General features: G+C 40.4%; 1 protein-coding gene across 1 annotated transcript in view; it reads left to right on the top strand.

Annotated features, from left to right (window-relative positions):
- The window catches only part of LOC115915961 (E3 ubiquitin-protein ligase BRE1B-like), a 61,508-nt gene that overhangs the window by 24,510 nt on the left and 18,913 nt on the right, over positions 1-18,085 (top strand). Inside the window, 7 exon segments of the mRNA XM_030969660.1 lie at positions 462-608; positions 2,712-2,786; positions 8,427-8,549; positions 10,194-10,258; positions 11,235-11,343; positions 14,228-14,363; positions 17,367-17,488. Coding sequence (XP_030825520.1) covers positions 462-608; positions 2,712-2,786; positions 8,427-8,549; positions 10,194-10,258; positions 11,235-11,343; positions 14,228-14,363; positions 17,367-17,488 — 777 coding nt within the window.

Below are 18,085 nucleotides of genomic sequence, written 5' to 3'. Positions count from 1 at the left end.
ACCAATTCAGTGAATTTTTAAGTGAATTTCGCTGAATTCTTGGGGCCAATTTAATGAATTTTGGGGTAAAATCTTCACAATTTTGCAGAATTCTTTGGATATTTTTTGGGGATTTTTTTAGGATTTTTGGGGATTTTTTGGGGGGATTTTTAGGATTTTTGGGGGATTTTGGGGGGGGATTTTTTTGGGGGATTTTTTGGGGATTTTTTGGGTGATTTTTTAGGGTTTTGGGGGTTTTGGTGTCCCTCCCCTGTCCCTCACTGTGACCAACTCAGTGAATTTTTAAGTGAATTTCGCTGAATTCTTGGGGCCAATTTAATGAATTTTGGGGTAAAATCTTCACAATTTCGTGGAATTTTTTGGGGATTTTTTGGGGATTTTTTTAGGATTTTTTGGGGATTTTTTGGGGATTTTTTGGGGATTTATATTTTGGTGTCCCCCTCACCTGTGCCCTGTCCCAGCTGGCCGAGCTGCAGGACAAAGCCACCTCGGCCGAGACGAAGGTTCTGGAAATGGGGACGACGCCCGAGGGGCTGCAGTGGGACAGCGCCAAACTGCGCAAGCGCGAGGGGCGGCTGGACAGACACCTGGCCGAGGCCCTGGAGCAGGTAAAGCACAGCTGGGCACAGCTGGGCACAGCTGGGCACACCTGGGCACGGCTGGGAGGGGATGGGCAAAAAAAACCCCGTGAAATTTGGGTGAAAAATGGGGATTTTGGGGTGAAAAATGGGGATTTGGGGGATGAAAATTGGGGATTTTTGGGGTTAAAATTGGGGGTTTGGGCACAGCTGGGCACAGCTGGGCACAGCTGGGCACAGCTGGGAGGGGATGGACAAAAAAAACCCCGTGAAATTTGGGTTAAAAATGGGGATTTTGGGGTGAAAAATGGGGATTTGGGGTTACCTGGGCACACCTGGGAGGGAGAAAAGGGTGAAAATTTGGGGGAAATTTGGAGAAAATCGGTGAAAATTGGGGGTTTAGGGACACCTGGGGACACCTGGGCACAGCTGTCCCTCACTGTGAATTAATTTAAGGAATTTTTGAGTGGATTCAGGTGAATTTTGGGGCCAATTCAGTGAATTTTGGGGTAAAATCTTTGGGATTTTGGGGATTTTTTTAGGATTTTTTTGGGGTTTTTGGTGTCTCTCACTTGTCCCTCACTGTGACCAATTCAGTGAATTTTTCAGTGAATTTCGCTGATTTTTGGGGCCAATTTAACGAATTTTGGGGTAAAATCTTTGGGGATTTTGGGGTAAAATCTTGGAGATTTTGGGGTAAAATTTTTGGGATTTTGGGGTAAAATTTATGGGGATTTTGGGGTAAAATCTTGGGGATTTTGGGGTAAAATTTTGGGGTAAAATCTTCGGGATTTTAGGGTAAATTTTTTGGGGGTTTTTGGGGAAAAATCTTTTGGATTTTGGGGTAAATTTTTGGGGGATTTTGGGGTAAAATCTTCACAATTTTGGGGTAAAATCTTTGGGATTTTGGGGTAAAATTTTTGGGAATTTTGGGGTAAAATTTTGGGACTTTGGGGTAAAATTTTTGGGATTTTGGGGTAAAATCTTTTGGATTTTGGGGTAAATTTTTTGGGGGTTTTGGGGATTTTTTTAGGATTTTTTGGGTTTTTGGTGTCTCTTATCTGTCCCTCACTGTGACCAATTCAGTGAATTTTTCAGTGAATTTCGCTGATTTTTGGGGCCAATTTAATGAATTTTGGGGCAAAATCTTTGGGATTTTGGAGTAAAATTTTGTGGATTTGGGGTAAAATTTTTGGGACTTTGGGGTAAAATCTTAGGGGATATTTTTGGGAGGATTTTGGGGTAAAATCTTTGAAATTTTGGGGATTTTTTAGGATTTTTTGGGGGTTTTTGGTGTCCCTCAGCTGTCCCTCACTGTGACCAATTCAGGGAATTTTTAAATGAATTTTGCTGATTTTTGGGGTCAATTTAGTGAATTTTGGGGTAAAATCTTCACAATTTGGGGGATTTTTTTAAGATTTTTTTGGGGGGTTTTTGCTGCCCCTCACTGTGACCAATTCAGTGAATTTTTCAGTGAATTTTGCCGATTTTTGGGGCCAATTTAATGAATTTTGGGGTAAAATCTTCACAATTTTGGGATAAAATTTTTGGGGATTTTGGGGTAAAATCTTTGGGATTTTGGGGTAAAATTTTGGGGATTTTGGGGTAAAATTTTGGGGTAAAATTTTTGGGGATTTTGGGGTAAAATTTTGGGGATTTTGGGGTAAAATTTTTGGGGTAAAATCTTCGGGATTTTGGGGTAAATTTTTGGGGATTTTGGGGTAAAATTTTGGGGTAAAATTTTTGGGGGATTTTGGGGTAAAATTTTGTGGTAAAATTTTCACAATTTTGGGGTAAAATCTTGGGGATTTTGGGGTACAATTTTTGGGTTTTTGGGGTAAAATCTTGGGGATTTGGGGTTTTTTTGGGGTGATTTTTAGGGTTTTTGGTGTCCCTCACCTATCCCTCACTGTGCCCAATTCAGGGAATTTTTAAGTGAATTTTTGGGGTCAGTTTAGTGAAAAATTTGGGGATTTTGGGGTAAAATCTTGGGGATTTTGGGGTAAAATCTTGGGGATTTTGGGTTAAAATTTTGGGGGATTTTGGGGTAAAATCTTGGGGATTTGGGGTGTTTTTGGGGTGATTTTGGGGTTTTTGGTGCCCATCTCACCTGTGGTGTCTCCCCTGTCCCAGCTGACCTCGGGCTCGTACGGCTCCGGGAGCTCCGGAGGATTCCAGGGGGGACAGATCACCCTGAGCATGCAGAAGGTAACGCGGATTTTGGGGCGAATTCCGGGGATTTTGGGAAAAATTTGGGAATTTTGGCGAAAAAATGGAATTTTTGGGGAAAAAAATGGGAATTTTTGGGAGGATTTTTGGGGAAAATTTGGGGTTTTTGGAGGGAAATTTGGGGGAAATTGGGGAATTTTGTTTTTGAGAGGAATGAGGAATTTTCGGGAGAGTTTTTGGTGGGATTTGGGGAATTTTTGGGAGAGTTTTTGGGGAAAATTGAGACTTTTTGGGGAAAATTTTTTTGGAAAATTGGGAATTTTGGGAGATTTTCTGGAAGAATTTTTGGAAAAATTTTTGGGGAAATTTGGGTATTTTGGGGGGGAATTTTATGAGATAATTTTTGGAGAAAATTGGTAATTTTTGGGAAAATTTTGGAAGAATTTTTGGAAGAATTTTTGGGGAAAATTGGGAATTTCTTGGCGAATTTTTGAGATAATTTTTTGGGAAAATTGGGGATTTTTTTGAGAATTTTTTGAGACAATTTTTGGAGAAAACTGGGAGTTTTTGGGGAAAATTTTTTGGGAAAATTGGGAATTCTGGGAGAATTTTTGGGAAAATTTTTGGAAAAATTTTTGGGGAAAATTGGGAATTTTGGGGAGAATTTTGGAAGAAATTTTGGGGAAAATTGGGTATTTCTTGGAGAATTTTTGGGTGAATTTTTGAGATAATTTTTGGGGAAAATTGAGACTTTTTGGGAGAATTTTTCAGAGAATTTTTGGGAGAATTTTTGGGGAAAATTGGGCATTTTTGGGGGAATTTTAGGAGATAATTTTTGGGGAACATTGGTAATTTTTGGGAGAATTTTTGGGGAAATTTTGGAAGAATTTTTGGAAGAATTTTTGGGGAAAATTGAGAATTTTGGGGAGAATTTTTGAGGAAAATAGGGAAATTTTGGGTGAATTTTTGAGATAATTTTTGGGAAAATTGGGGCTTTTTGGGAGGATTTTTCGGAGAAATTTTGAGAGAATTTTTGAGGAAAATTGAGAATTTTTTGAGAGAATTTTTCTGGAAATTCTTGGGAAAATTGGGAATTTTTTTTTAATTTTTGAGAGAAGTTTTGGGGAATTTTTGAGAGAATTTCTGGAGAAATTTGGGGAAAAATTTGGAATTTTTGGTAAAATACAGGGAATTTTTGAGAGAATTTTTGGGGAAATTTTTTGGGGAAAATTGGGAATTTTGGTGGAATTGTTGGGAGAATTCTTGGGAGAATTTTTGGGGAAAATTGGGAATTTTTGGAAGAATTTCTTGGCGAATTTTTGGGTGAATTTTTGAGATAATTTTTGGGGAAAATTGAGACTTTTTGGGGAAAATTTTTCGGAAAATTGGGAATTTTGGGAGAATTTTTTGGAGAATTTTTGGGACTATATTTGGGGAAAATTGGGCATTTTGGGGGGGAATTTTATGAGATATTTTTTGGGGAAAATTGGGAATTTTGGAAAGAATTTTTGGGGAAAATTGAGAATTTCTTGGAGAATTTTTGAGGTAGTTTTTGGGGAAAATTGGGACTTTTTGGGAGAGTTTTTCGGAGAATTTTTTGGAGAATTTTTGGGGAAAATTGGGCATTTTTGGAGAATTTTTTGAGATAACTTTTGGGGAAAATTTTTGGGGAAAATTGGGAATTTTTGGGGAAAATTTTTTGGGAAAATTGGGAATTTTGGTGGAATTTTTGGGAGAATTTTTGGAAGAATTTTTTGAGATAATTTTTGTGGAAAATTGGGACTTTCTGGGGAAATTTTGGAAGAATTTTTGAGGAAAATTGGGAAATTTTGGGTGAATTTTTCAGATAATTTTTGGGGAAAATTGGGACTTTTTGGGAGGATTTTTGGGAGAAGTTTTGGGGAAAATTGGGCATTTTTTGAGATAATTTTTGGGGAAAATTTTTTGGGAAAATTGGGAATTTTGGGAGGATTTTTGGAAATTTTTTTGGAGAAAATTGGGAATTTTTGGGAGAATTTTTGAGGAATTTTTGGGAGAATTTTTGAGAAAATTGGGAATTTTTGGGAGAATTTATGAATGTGGAGCTGGAGGGGAACCAGGACCTGGTGGGGAGAGATTTTGATGGAATTTCGGTGGATTTTGGGGTTTTTTAGTAGGAATTTCTGGGATTTTTATTTTTGGAATCCCAAAGGATTTTTTGGGATAAATTTTGGGATTTTTGGGGTTTTTTTTCCCCTCTCAGTTTGAGATGCTGAACTTGGAGCTGGGATGGATTTGGGGTGGAATTTTGATGGAATTTCTGTGAATTTTTTGGGTTTTTTTGTGGGATTTTTTTGGGAATTCCGTAATTTTGACAATCCCGGGGATTTTTGGGGTAAATTTTGGGATTTTTGGGTTGTTTTTCCCCCTCAGTTTGAGATGCTGAACTTGGAGTTGAGATGGATTTGGGCTGGAATTTTGATGGAATTTCTGTGAATTTTTGGGGTTTTTTTGTGGGATTTTTTTTGAATTCACCATATTTGACAATCCTGGGGATTTTTGGGATAAATTTTGGGATTTTTGGGGTTTTTTTTCCCCTCTCAGTTTGAGATGCTGAACTTGGAGCTGGGATGGATTTGGGGTGGAATTTTGATGGAATTTCTGTGGATTTTAGGTTTTTTTAAATAAAAATTTCTGGATTTTTAAAATTTTTGGAATCCCACTGGATTTTTGGGATAAATTCTGGGATTTTTGGGGTTTTTTCCCCCCTCAGTTTGATGTGCTGAACTTGGAGCTGGGATGGATTTGGGGTGGAATTTTGATTGAATTTCTGTAGATTTTGGGTTTTTTTAAATAAAATTTCTGGGTTTTTTTTTATTTTTGGAATCCCACTGGATTTTTTGGGGTAAATTTTGGGATTTTGGGGATTTTTTTCCCCCTCAGCTTGAGATGCTGAACTTGGCGTTGAGATGGATTTGGGGTGGAATTTTGATGGAATTTTGACCTTTTTTTGTAGATTTTTTTGGGTTTTTTTGTGGGATTTTTTTGGGAATTCCGTAATTTTGACAATCCCGGGGATTTTTGGGATAAATTCTGGGATTTTTGGGGTTTTTTTCCCCTTCAGCTTGAGATGCAAAACTTGGAGTTGGGATGGATTTGGGGTGGAATTTTGATGGAATTTCTGTGGATTTGGGGTTTTTAAAAATAACATTTCTGGGATTTTTTTTATTTTTGCAATCCCACTGGATTTTTTGGGATAAATTCTGGGATTTTGGGGGTTTTTTTCCCTCTCAGTTTGATGTGCTGAACTTGGAGCTGGGATGGATTTGGGGTGGAATTTTGATGGAATTTCTGTGAATTTTTGGGTTTTTTTGTGGGATTTTTTTGGGAATTCCGTAATTTTGACAATCCTGGGGATTTTTGGGGTAAATTTTGGGATTTTGGGGGTTGTTTCCCCCTCAGTTTGAGATGCTGAACGTGGAGTTGAGATGGATTTGGGCTGGAATTTTGATGGAATTTCTGTGGATTTGGGGTTTTTTAGTAGGAATTTCTGGGATTTTTATATTTGGAATCCCAAAGGATTTTTGGGGTAAATTTTGGGATTTTGGGGGTTTTTTTCCCCTTCAGCTTGAGATGCAAAACTTGGAGTTGGGATGGATTTGGGCTGGAATTTTGATGGAATTTCTGTGGATTTGGGGTTTTTAAAAATAACATTTCTGGGATTTTTTTTATTTTTGCAATCCCACTGGATTTTTTGGGATAAATTTTGGGATTTTTGGGGTTTTTTTTCCCCTCTCAGTTTGATGTGCTGAACTTGGAGCTGGGATGGATTTGGGGTGGAATTTTGATTGAATTTCTGTAGATTTTGGGTTTTTTTAAATAAAATTTCTGTTTTTTTTTTATTTTTGGAATCCCACAGGATTTTTTGGGATAAATTTTGGGATTTTTGGGGTTTTTTTTCCCCTCTCAGTTTGAGATGCTGAACTTGGAGCTGGGATGGATTTGGGGTGGAATTTTGATGGAATTTCTGTGGATGTTAGGTTTTTTTAAATAAAAATTTCTGGATTTTTAAAATTTTTGGAATCCCACTGGATTTTTGGGGTAAATTCTGGGATTTTTGGGGTTTTTTTCCCCCTCAGTTTGATGTGCTGAACTTGGAGCTGGGATGGATTTGGGGTGGAATTTTGATTGAATTTCTGTAGATTTTGGGTTTTTTTAAATAAAATTTCTGGGTTTTTTTTTATTTTTGGAATCCCACTGGATTTTTTGGGGTAAATTTTGGGATTTTGGGGATTTTTTTCCCCCTCAGCTTGAGATGCTGAACTTGGCGTTGAGATGGATTTGGGGTGGAATTTTGATGGAATTTTGACCTTTTTTTGTAGATTTTTTTGGGTTTTTTTGTGGGATTTTTTTGGGAATTCCGTAATTTTGACAATCCCGGGGATTTTTGGGATAAATTCTGGGATTTTTGGGGTTTTTTTCCCCTTCAGCTTGAGATGCAAAACTTGGAGTTGGGATGGATTTGGGGTGGAATTTTGATGGAATTTCTGTGGATTTGGGGTTTTTAAAAATAACATTTCTGGGATTTTTTTTATTTTTGCAATCCCACTGGATTTTTTGGGATAAATTCTGGGATTTTTGGGGGTTTTTTTCCCCTCTCAGTTTGATGTGCTGAACTTGGAGCTGGGATGGATTTGGGGTGGAATTTTGATGGAATTTCTGTGAATTTTTTGGGTTTTTTTGTGGGATTTTTTTGGGAATTCCGTAATTTTGACAATCCTGGGGATTTTTGGGGTAAATTTTGGGATTTTGGGGGTTGTTTCCCCCTCAGTTTGAGATGCTGAACGTGGAGTTGAGATGGATTTGGGCTGGAATTTTGATGGAATTTCTGTGGATTTGGGGTTTTTTAGTAGGAATTTCTGGGATTTTTATATTTGGAATCCCAAAGGATTTTTGGGGTAAATTTTGGGATTTTGGGGGTTTTTTTCCCCTTCAGCTTGAGATGCAAAACTTGGAGTTGGGATGGATTTGGGCTGGAATTTTGATGGAATTTCTGTGGATTTGGGGTTTTTAAAAATAACATTTCTGGGATTTTTTTTATTTTTGCAATCCCACTGGATTTTTTGGGATAAATTTTGGGATTTTTGGGGTTTTTTTCCCCCCTCAGTTTGATGTGCTGAACTTGGAGTTGAGATGGATTTGGGGTGGAATTTTGATTGAATTTCTGTGGATTTGGGGTTTTTAAAAATAACATTTCTGGGATTTTTTTTATTTTTGGAATCCCACTGGATTTTTTGGGGTAAATTTTGGGATTTTTGGGGTTTTTTCCCCCCTCAGCTTGAGATGCTGAACTTGGAGTTGAGATGGATTTGGGGTGGAATTTTGATGGAATTTTGACCTTTTTTTGTAGATTTTTTGGGTTTTTTTGTGGGATTTTTTTTGGGAATTCCGTAATTTTGACAATCCCGGGGATTTTTGGGGTAAATTTTGGGATTTTGGGGGTTTTTTCCCCCCTCAGCTTGAGATGCTGAACTTGGCGTTGAGATGGATTTGGGGTGGAATTTTGATGGAATTTTGACCTTTTTTTGTAGATTTTTTTGGGTTTTTTTGTGGGATTTTTTTTGGGAATTCCGTAATTTTGACAATCCCGGGGATTTTTGGGATAAATTCTGGGATTTTTGGGGTTTTTTCCCCCCTCAGTTCGAGATGCTGAACGCGGAGCTGGAGGGGAACCAGGAGCTGGCCAATTCCCGCATGGCCGAGCTGGAGAAGCTGCAGCTGGAGCTGCAGGCGGCTGTGAGGGGACAGGAGAGGCTCAAGGTGACACTGAGGGGACATCGGGGACATCGGGGACATTGGGGACATCGGGGACATTGGGGACTTTGGGGGACATTGGGGACATTGGGGACATTGGGGACATTGGGGACATTGGGGACTTTGGGGACATTGGGGACATTGGGGACGTTGAGGGGACATTGGGGACATTGAGGGGACATTGGGGACATTGGGGACATTGGGGACATTCAGGGGATTGGGGGCGTTGGGGACTTTGGGGACATTGGGGGCGTTGGGGACATTGGGGACATTGGGGACATCGGGGACATTGGGGGACATTGGGGACGTTGAGGGGACATTGGGGACACTGGGGACATTGGGGATGTTGGGGACATTGGGGATGTTGGGGGTGTTGGGGACATTGGGGACATTGGGGACAGCTGGGGACATTGGGGACATCAGGGACATTGGGGACAATGGGGACATTGAGGGGACATTGGGGACATTGGGGGTGTTGGGGGCATTGGGGACATTGGGGACATTGAGGGGACATTGGGGACACTGGGGACATTGGGGACATTGGGGGACACTGGAGGGATTGGGGACATTGGGGACTTTGGGGACAGCTGGGGACATTGGGGACATTGGGGGCGTCGGGACATTGGGGACACTGGGGGCAATGGGGACATTGGGAGGATTGGGGACACTGGGGATGTTGGGGACACTGAGGGGACTTTGGGGACATTGGGGGGCGTCGGGACATTGGGGACATTGGAGGGATTGGGGACATTGGAGAGATTGGGGGACATTGGGGATGTTGAGGAAAAATGGGGAACATTGGGAAGAAATGGTAGAAAATTGGGAAAAAATGGGACTGGGGACATTGGGGACATTTTGGGGACATTGGGGACATTGGGGACACTGAGGGGACATTGGGGACAATGGGGACATTTGGGGATATTGGGGACATTCAGGGGATTGGGGACACTGGGGACTTTGGGGACAGCTGGGGACATTGGGGATGTTGGGGATATTGAGGAAAAGTGGGGAACATTGGGAAGAAATGGTAGAAAATTGGGAAAAAAATGGGATTGGGGACATTGGGGGTGTTGGGGACACTGAGGGGACATTGAGAAAAAATGGGGGGAAATATTGGGAAAAAACGGTGAAAAAATTGGGAAAAAATTGGAGGAAAAATGGGGAAAAAGTGGCGGAAAATATGGGAAAAATGGGATTGGGGACATTGGGGACATCGGGGACATTGAGGAAAAATGGGGAACATTGGGAAAAAATGGGTGGAAAATTGGGAAAAATGGGATTGAGGACGTTGGGGACATTGGGGACATTGGGGAGTCACGTGGTTACAGGTGTCACTCAGGTGACTCAGGTGAGCTCAGGTCACTGAGATGTCACTCAGGCGTCAGGTGTCACTCAGGTGTCCCCCAGGTGTCACTCAGGTGTCGCTCAGGTGTCACTCAGGTGTCAATCAGGTGTAATAGATGTCACCAGGTGTCACTCAGGTGTCACTCAGGTGTGTCAGGGTTAGGGTTAGGGTTAGGTCACTCAGGTGTCACTCAGGTGTCATTCAGGTGTCACTCAGGTGTCACTCAAGTGTCACTCAGCTGTTGCTCAGGTGTCACTCAGGTGTCACTCAGGTGTATTAGATGTCACTCAAGTGTCGGTGTCACTCAGGTGTCACTCAGGTGTCACTCAGGTGTATTAGATGTCACTCAGGTGTCACTCAGTGGTCGGCTTAGGTTAGGTTAGTCACTCAGGTGTCACTCAGGTGTCACTCAGGTGATTCAGGTGTAACACAGAGAATTCAGGTGTCACTCAGGTGTCACACAGGTGTGTCAGGGTTAGGGTTACTCGGCGGTCACTCAGGTGTCACTCAGGTGTCACTCAGGTGTGTCAGCGATCACACAGGTGTCATTGGTGAGGTGTCACTCAGGTGTGTCAGAGATCACTCAGGTGTCATTTGGGTGTGTCAGGTGTCACTCAGGTGTATTAGATGTCACTCAGGTGTCACTCAGGTGTCACTCAAGTGTCACTCAGGTGTCACTCAGGTGTCACTCAGGTGTCACTCAGGTGTCACTCTCTCAGGTGTGTCAGGTGTCGGTCAGGTGTCACTAGGTGTCACTCAGGTGCCACTCAGGTGTATTAGATGTCACTCAGGTGTCACTCAGGTGTGTCAGGTGTCCCCCAGGTGTCACTCAGGTGTCACTCAGGTGTGTCAGGGTTAGGGTTCGGGTTAGGTCACTCAGGTGTCACTCAGGTGTGTCAGGTGTCACTCAGGTGTCCCCCAGGTGTCACTCAGGTGTCACTCAGGTGTATTAGATGTCACTCAGGTGTCACTCAGGTGTGTCAGGTGTCACTCAGGTGTCACTCAGGTGTCACTCAGGTGTCACTCAAATGTCACTCAGGTGTCACTCAGGTGTCACTCAGGTGACTCAGGTGTCACTCGGCTGTCAGGTGTGTCAGGTGTCGCTCAGGTGTCAGGTGTCGTTCAGGTGTGTCAGGGTTAGGGTTAGGGTTAGGTCACTCAGGTGTCACCCAGGTGTCACCCAGGTGTCAATCCAGGTGCACTCAGGTGTCACATAAACTCAGGTGTAATCAGGTCTCATCCAAGGTGTGTCTGGTGTCACCAGGTGTCACTCAGGTGTCACTCAGGTGCCTCAGGTGTCACCGTGGTATCACTGGTGCGCTATAAATGCCCATAATGCCTCATTGAAGGATGGCCACTGGTGCTGTAAATCCCATACTGCTCTACCACGAGAGCCTGCAGGTGAAGACGCGCTGGCTGCTGGTGCACAGCCACCTGCGCCACATCGAGCACATGGAGGTGCGCTCCCTCACCTCATTCAAGCTGGCTACTGGGGTTTGGGTTTGGGGTCATTTCAGGTCCTTAAATCGCGGAACTTGCAATCCAAGATGGCTGCCGGTGCCATAAATCCCATAATGCCTCATTCAAGATGGCTACCGGTATGATAAATCCCACAATGCCTCATTCAAGATGGCTGTCAGTGGCATAAATCCCATAATGCCTCATTCAAGATGGCCACTGGTGCTATAAATCCCATAATGCCTCATTCAAGATGGCTGCCGGGGCCATAAATCCCATAATGCCTCACTCAAAATGGCTGCCAGTGCCATAAATCCCACAATGCCTCATTGAAGATGGCTGCCGGTGCCATAAATCCCATAATGCCTCATTGAAGATGGCCGCCAGTGCTATAAATCCCATAATGCATAATTCAAGATGGCTACTGGTATGCCATAAATCCCATAATGCCTCATTCAAGATGGCTACTGGGGCCATAAATCCCATAATGCCTCATTCAAGATGGCCACCAGTGCCATAAATCCCATAATGCCTCATTCAAGATGGCTGCTGGGGCCATAAATCCCATAATGCCTAGTCCAAGATGGCTGCTGGGGCCATAAATCCCATAATGCCTCATTCAAAATGGCTGCTGGGGCCATAAATCCCATAATGCTTCATTCAAGATGGCCACTGGCAGCCATTTTGAGTGCGTAAAGTTAAAGCAAAAAAATTCATTTAAAATCCCCAAAAAAATTTTTAAAAATCCCAAAAAATTCCTAAAAAATTCCCAAAGTTCTTGAAATTCCCTAGAATTTCCCGGAATTCATGCAGAGTGTCCTGAGGGGATCCAGCTGTGATAAACAACACCAAAAATCCACAAAAAATGCAAAAAAACTCGCACAAAAAATTGGGAAAAAAAAAAAAAAAAAAAAAGGGAAATTAAGAGATAACCCCCTCCCCCCCCCAAAAAAACCCCTTAAAATTATTTTTAAAAACTAAAAAAAGAGACACCCTAAAAAATTCCTGAAAGCTTTACAAAATTTACAGAACAAACTTGAAGGAGAAAATAATAAAAACCCAAAAAAAAAGCCTTAGAAATTTGTTTAAAAATTCTGCAAAAAGCTGAAAAATATCACAAATGATAAGTGAAGAATTTACAAAAAATAAATGAAAAAAACCCCAGGAAATTTTTGGAGTTTTACATAAAAAATCTCAGAACATGTTATAGAAAACAACTAAAAAAACATTCAATTTGTTTTTAATTTAAAAATAATGGATAAAAAATCATTTAAAAAACTATAAAAAATCCCGAAAAAAACCCCAGAAAATCAAAAAAATTCTTCGAAAAAATATTTTTTAAAATCCTGAAGAAAACTCTTTATAAATCTGTAGAAAATTTTGAAAACAAACAAAAAAAAAAAATCCCTAAAAAGTCACCAAAAAATCTTAAAAAAAGATTAAAAAATTACAAATTTTAAAAAAATTTGGGAAATTGGAAAAAAAATTGACAAAAAAAAATGAAAAAAAAAATTTTGTAAAAAATAATCTTTAAATTTTATGGAAAGACAGAAAAAGCAACAAAAAATCATTAAAAAATTGGAAAAACAAAAAAAACAAAAAAAAAAATAACAAATAAAGTAACAAAAAAAAATTAAAAAAAAAAAAAAAAAATCCCAGAAAATTACCAAAAATTCCCAAAAAATCCCAAATAATTTTTAAAAATTTTTAATTACTCCACAGTGACGAGCTGGGCGTGCAGAAGTGCCTGAGGACCAACAGCCCAAGAACATAAAAAAATTCATTAAAAGATCAAAAAAAAATTGAAAAAATCACCAAAAAATTCCAGAAAATTACCAAAAAATTTCTAAAAATTCCCAAAACTTAAATTACATTTTTTAATTACTCCAGAGTGATGAGATGGTCATGCAGAAGCACCTGAGGATCAAAAGCCCAAAAACATAAAAAATTCATTAAAAAATCGGAAAAAAATCAAAAAACTTCGTAAAAAATTCCAGAAAATTGCCAAAAAATTCCCAAAAAATCCCAAATAATTAAACAAAAATTTTAATTACTCCAGAGTGATGCGATGGGCGTGCAGAAGCGCCTGAGGACCAACAGCCCAAGTCATTAAAAAATCTAAAAAAAATTAAAAAAATTTATAAAAATTCTCAAAAAATTCCCAAAAAATCCCCCGAAAAATCCCGGATAATTTTTAAAAATGTTGAATTGTTGCAGAGTGACGAGCTGGGCGTGCAGAAGCGCCTGAGGACCAACAGCCGCAAAAACATAAAATAATTCATTAAAAAATCCAAAACATTCATAAAAAATTACCAAAAAATTCCAGAAATTTGCCAAAAAAATTTCTAAAAATCCCCAAGAATTAAATTAAAATTTTTAATTGTTCCAGAGTGACGAGCTGGGCGTGCAGAAGCGCCTGAGGACCAAAAGCCCCAGAACATAAAATAATTCATTAAAAAATCGAAAAATTCATTAAAAGATTACGAAAAAATTCCAGAAAATTACCAAAAAATCCCCCCAAAATCCCAAATAATTTTTAAAAATTTTTAATTGTTCCAGAGTGATGAGCTGGGTGTGCAGAAGCACCTGAGGACCAACAGCCCAAAAACATAAAAAATTCATTAAAAAAAAATCAAAAAAATTCGTAAAAAATTAAAAAAATTCCAGAAAATTACCAAAAAATTCCCAAAAATCCCAAATAATTAAAAAAAAATTTTAATTACTCCAGAGTGATGCGCTGGGCGTGCAGAAGCGCCTGAGGACCAACAGCCCAAGTCATTAAAAAATCGAAAAAAAATCAAAAAAATTTATAAAAATTCTCCAAAAATCCCCAAAAAATTCCGAAAAATCCCAGATAATTTTTAAAAATGTTGAATTGTTGCAGAGTGACGAGCTGGGCGTGCAGAAGCGCCTGAGGACCGAGGTGATCCAGCTCGAGGACACGCTGGCCCAGGTGCGCAAGGAGTACGAGATGCTGCGCATCGAGTTCGAGCAGAACCTGGCGGCCAACGAGCAGGCGGGTGAGAGACGGGGGAGGGGCACAGCTGGGCACACCTGGGCACACCTGGGCACACCTGGGAGGGGATAAACGAAAAAAACCCCGTGAAATTTGGGTGAAAAATGAGGATTTGGGGGTGAAAAATGAGGATTTTGGGGTGAAAAATGGGGATTTTGGGGTGAAAAATGGGGATTTTGGGGTGAAAAGTGGGGATTTTTGTGGGAAAAATGGAGATTTTGGGGTGAAAAATGGAGATTTTGGGGTGAAAAGTGGGGATTTTTGGGGTGAAAAATGGGGATTTTAAGGTTAAAACAAAATGGGGATTTTGGGGTTACCAAGGCAGAGCTGGGCACGGCTGGGAGGGGATAAAGCAAAAAAACCCCGTGAAATTTGGGTGAAAAATGGGGATTTTGGGGTGAAAAATGGGGATTCTGGGGGGAAAAATGGGAATTTTTGTGGGAAAAATGGAGATTTTGGGATGAAAAATGTTGATTTTAAGGTTAAAAATGGGGATTTTGTTGGGCAACCTTGTAGAGGGAGAAAAAAAAATGGGGAAATTTGGGTGAAAAATGGGAATTTTGGAGTGAAAAATGGGGATTTGGGGTTACCTGGGCACAGCTGGGACAGGTAAAACACAAAAAATTGGGGTTAAAATGAAGAAAATTGGGATTTTTGACACTAAAACAACACCTGGGCACAGCTGGGCACAGCTGGGAGGGGAAAAAAAACCCCGTGAAATTTGGGTGAAAAATGGGGATTTTGGGGTGAAAAATGGGGATTTGGGGGTGAAAAATGGGGATTTGGGGTTACCTGGGCACACCTGGGGGGGAAAAAGGGCAAAAATTGGGGGTTTACCTGGGCACACATTTAGTGAATTTTGGGGTAAAATCTTTGGGATTTTGGGCATTTTTTAGGATTTTTTAGAGGTTTTGGTGTCCCTCACTGTGACCAATTCAGTGAATTTTGAAGTGAATTTTGGTGATTTTTGGGGTCAATTTAATGGATTTTGGGGTAAAATCTTCATTATTTAAAGGTTTTTTGCTGGGATTTTTTGGGTTTTTGGTGTCCCTCACCTGTTCCTCACTGGAATCAATTCAGGGAATTTTTAAGTGAATTTTGCTGATTTTTGGGGCCAATTTAATGAATTTTGGGGTTAAAATCTCTGGGATTTTTTGGAGGATTTCTTAAGGATTTTTTCGGGGTTTTTGGTGTCCCTCACCTGTCCCTCACTTTGATCAACTTAGTGAATTTTTATGTGAATTTTTGGTGCCAATTTAATGAAATTTAGGGCAAAATCTTGGGGATTTTTTAGAATTTTTTGATGTTTTTGGTGTCCCTCACGTGTCACTCGCTGTGACCAATTCAGTGAATTTTTCAGTGAATTTTGCTGAGTTTTGAGGCCAATTTAATGAATTTTGGGATAAAATCTTTGGGATTTTGGGCATTTTTTTAGGATTTTTTTGGGGTTTTTGGTGTCCCTCACCTGTCCCTCACTGTGACCAATTCAGTGAATTTTTGAGTGAATTTTGCTGATTTTTGGCACCAATTCAATGAATTTTGGAGTAGAATTTTCAGAATTTTGAGGATTTTTTTAAGATTTTTTGGGTTTTTGGTGTCTCTTACTTGTCCCTCATTGTGACCAATTCAGTGAATTTTTCAGTGAATTTTGCTGAGTTTTGAGGCCAATTTAATGAATTTTGGGGTAAAATCTTTGGCATTTTGGGCATTTTTTTAGGATTTTTTGGGGGTTTTTGGTGTCTTACTTGTCCCTCACTGTGGCCAATTCAGTGAATTTTTAGGTGAATTTCGCTGATTTTTGGGGTCAATTTAATGAATTTTGGGATAAAATCTTCATAATTTAAAGGTTTTTTGGGGATTTTTTCGGAGTTTTTGATGTCCCTCACCTGTCCCTCACTATGACCAATTCAGTGAATTTTCAAGTGAATTTTGCTGAATTTTGGGGCCAATTTAACGAATTTTGGAGCAGAATTTTCCCGATTTTGAGGATTTTTTTCGGATTTTTTTTGGTTTTTACTGTCTCTCACGTGTCCCTCACTGTGATAAATTCAGTGAATTTTTAAGTGAATTTCGCTGATTTTTGGCGTCAATTTAATGAATTTTGGGATAAAATCTTTAGGATTTTGGGCATTTTTTTAGGATTTTTTGGGGGTTTTTGGCGTCCCTCACGTGTCCCTCACTGTGATCAACTCAGTGAATTTTTATGTGAATTTTGCTGATTTTTATGGCAAATTTAATGGATTTTGGAGTAAAGTCTTTGGGACTTTTTTCATTTTTTTGGTGTTTTTGGTGTCCCTCACGTGTCCCTCACTGTGACCAATTGACTGAACTTTTAAGTGAATTTTGCTGATTCTTGGGGCCAATTTAATGAATTCTGGGATAAAATTTTCAGGATTTTAAGGAGTTTTTTAGGATTGTTTTGCGTTTTTACTGTTCCTCATGTGTCCCTCACCTGTCCCTGACTGTGACCAATTCAGTGAATTTTTAAGTGAATTTTGCTGAATTTTGGGGCCAATTTAACGAATTTTGGAGCAGAATTTTCGATTTGAGATTTTTTCGATTTTTTGTTTTGAATTTTTATAATTCAGTGAATTTTCAAGTGAATTTTGCTGATTTTTGGGGTCAATTTAATGAATTTTGGGGTAAAATCCTTCGGATTTTGGGCATATTTTTAGGATTTTTTTTTGGGTTTTTGGCGTCCCTCACCTGTCCCTCACTGTGACCAATTCAGTGAATTTTTATGTGAATTTTGCTGATTTTTATGGCAAATTTAATGGATTTTGGAGTAAAGTCTTTGGGACTTTTTTCAATTTTTTGGTGTTTTTGGTGTCCCTCTCGTGTCCCTCACTGTGACCAATTGACTGAACTTTTAAGTGAATTTTGCTGATTTTTGGGGCCAATTTAGTGAATTTTGGGGTAAAATCTTTGGGATTTTGGGCTTTTTTTTAGGACATTTTTGGGTTTTTGGTGTCCCTCACCTGTCCCTCACCTGTCCCTCACCTGGCAGGCCCCATTAACCGCGAGATGCGCCACCTGATCAGCTCCCTGCAGAACCACAACCACCAGCTCAAGGGCGACGTGCAGCGCTACAAGCGCAAGCTCCGCGAGGTGCAGGCCGAGATCAACAAGGTGGGCGGGGCTTCAGGGAGGGGGCGGGGCCTCGCCCGGGTGGGCGTGGCCAAAAAACCCGGGGGGTGTGGCTTCAAGAGGTGCGGTCCCTTTAAGAGGAGCGTGGTTGCTGTAAGAGTGGGTGGGGTCTCTTTAAGAAGGGGTGTGGTCACTTTAAGAGGGGGCGTGGCCATTCTAAAGGGGGTGTGGTCTTTTTAAGAGGAAGCAATGTGTGGTGAATTTAAGATGCGTTTGGTCCCTTTAATAGGTGTGTGGTCCCTTTAAGAGTGGGTGTGGCCTCTTTCAGAGTGGGCGTGGCCTCTTTCAGAGTGGGTGTGGTCCATTTAAGAGGGGTGTGGTCTCTTTAAATGGGGTGTAGTTCCTTCAAAATGGGTGTGGCCTGTTTAAATTGGATGTGGTCTCTTTAAGAGGGGGTGTGTCCTCTTTCAGAGTAGGCGTGGCCTCTTTAAGAGTGGGTGTGGTCCCTTCAGCAGTGGGCGTGGCCTCTTTTAGAGTGGGTGTGGTCTGTTCATTAGGGGTGTGGTCTCTTTAAGGGAGGTGTGGCTTATCGAAAAATGGGCTGTGGCCCCTTTAAGAACAGGAGGCCACGACCAAAAG

This window comes from Camarhynchus parvulus, unplaced genomic scaffold, assembly GCF_901933205.1.
Source record: "Camarhynchus parvulus unplaced genomic scaffold, STF_HiC, whole genome shotgun sequence".
NCBI classification, from domain to species: Eukaryota; Metazoa; Chordata; class Aves; order Passeriformes; family Thraupidae; genus Camarhynchus; species Camarhynchus parvulus.
This window is presented reverse-complemented; position numbering and strand designations above follow the sequence as displayed.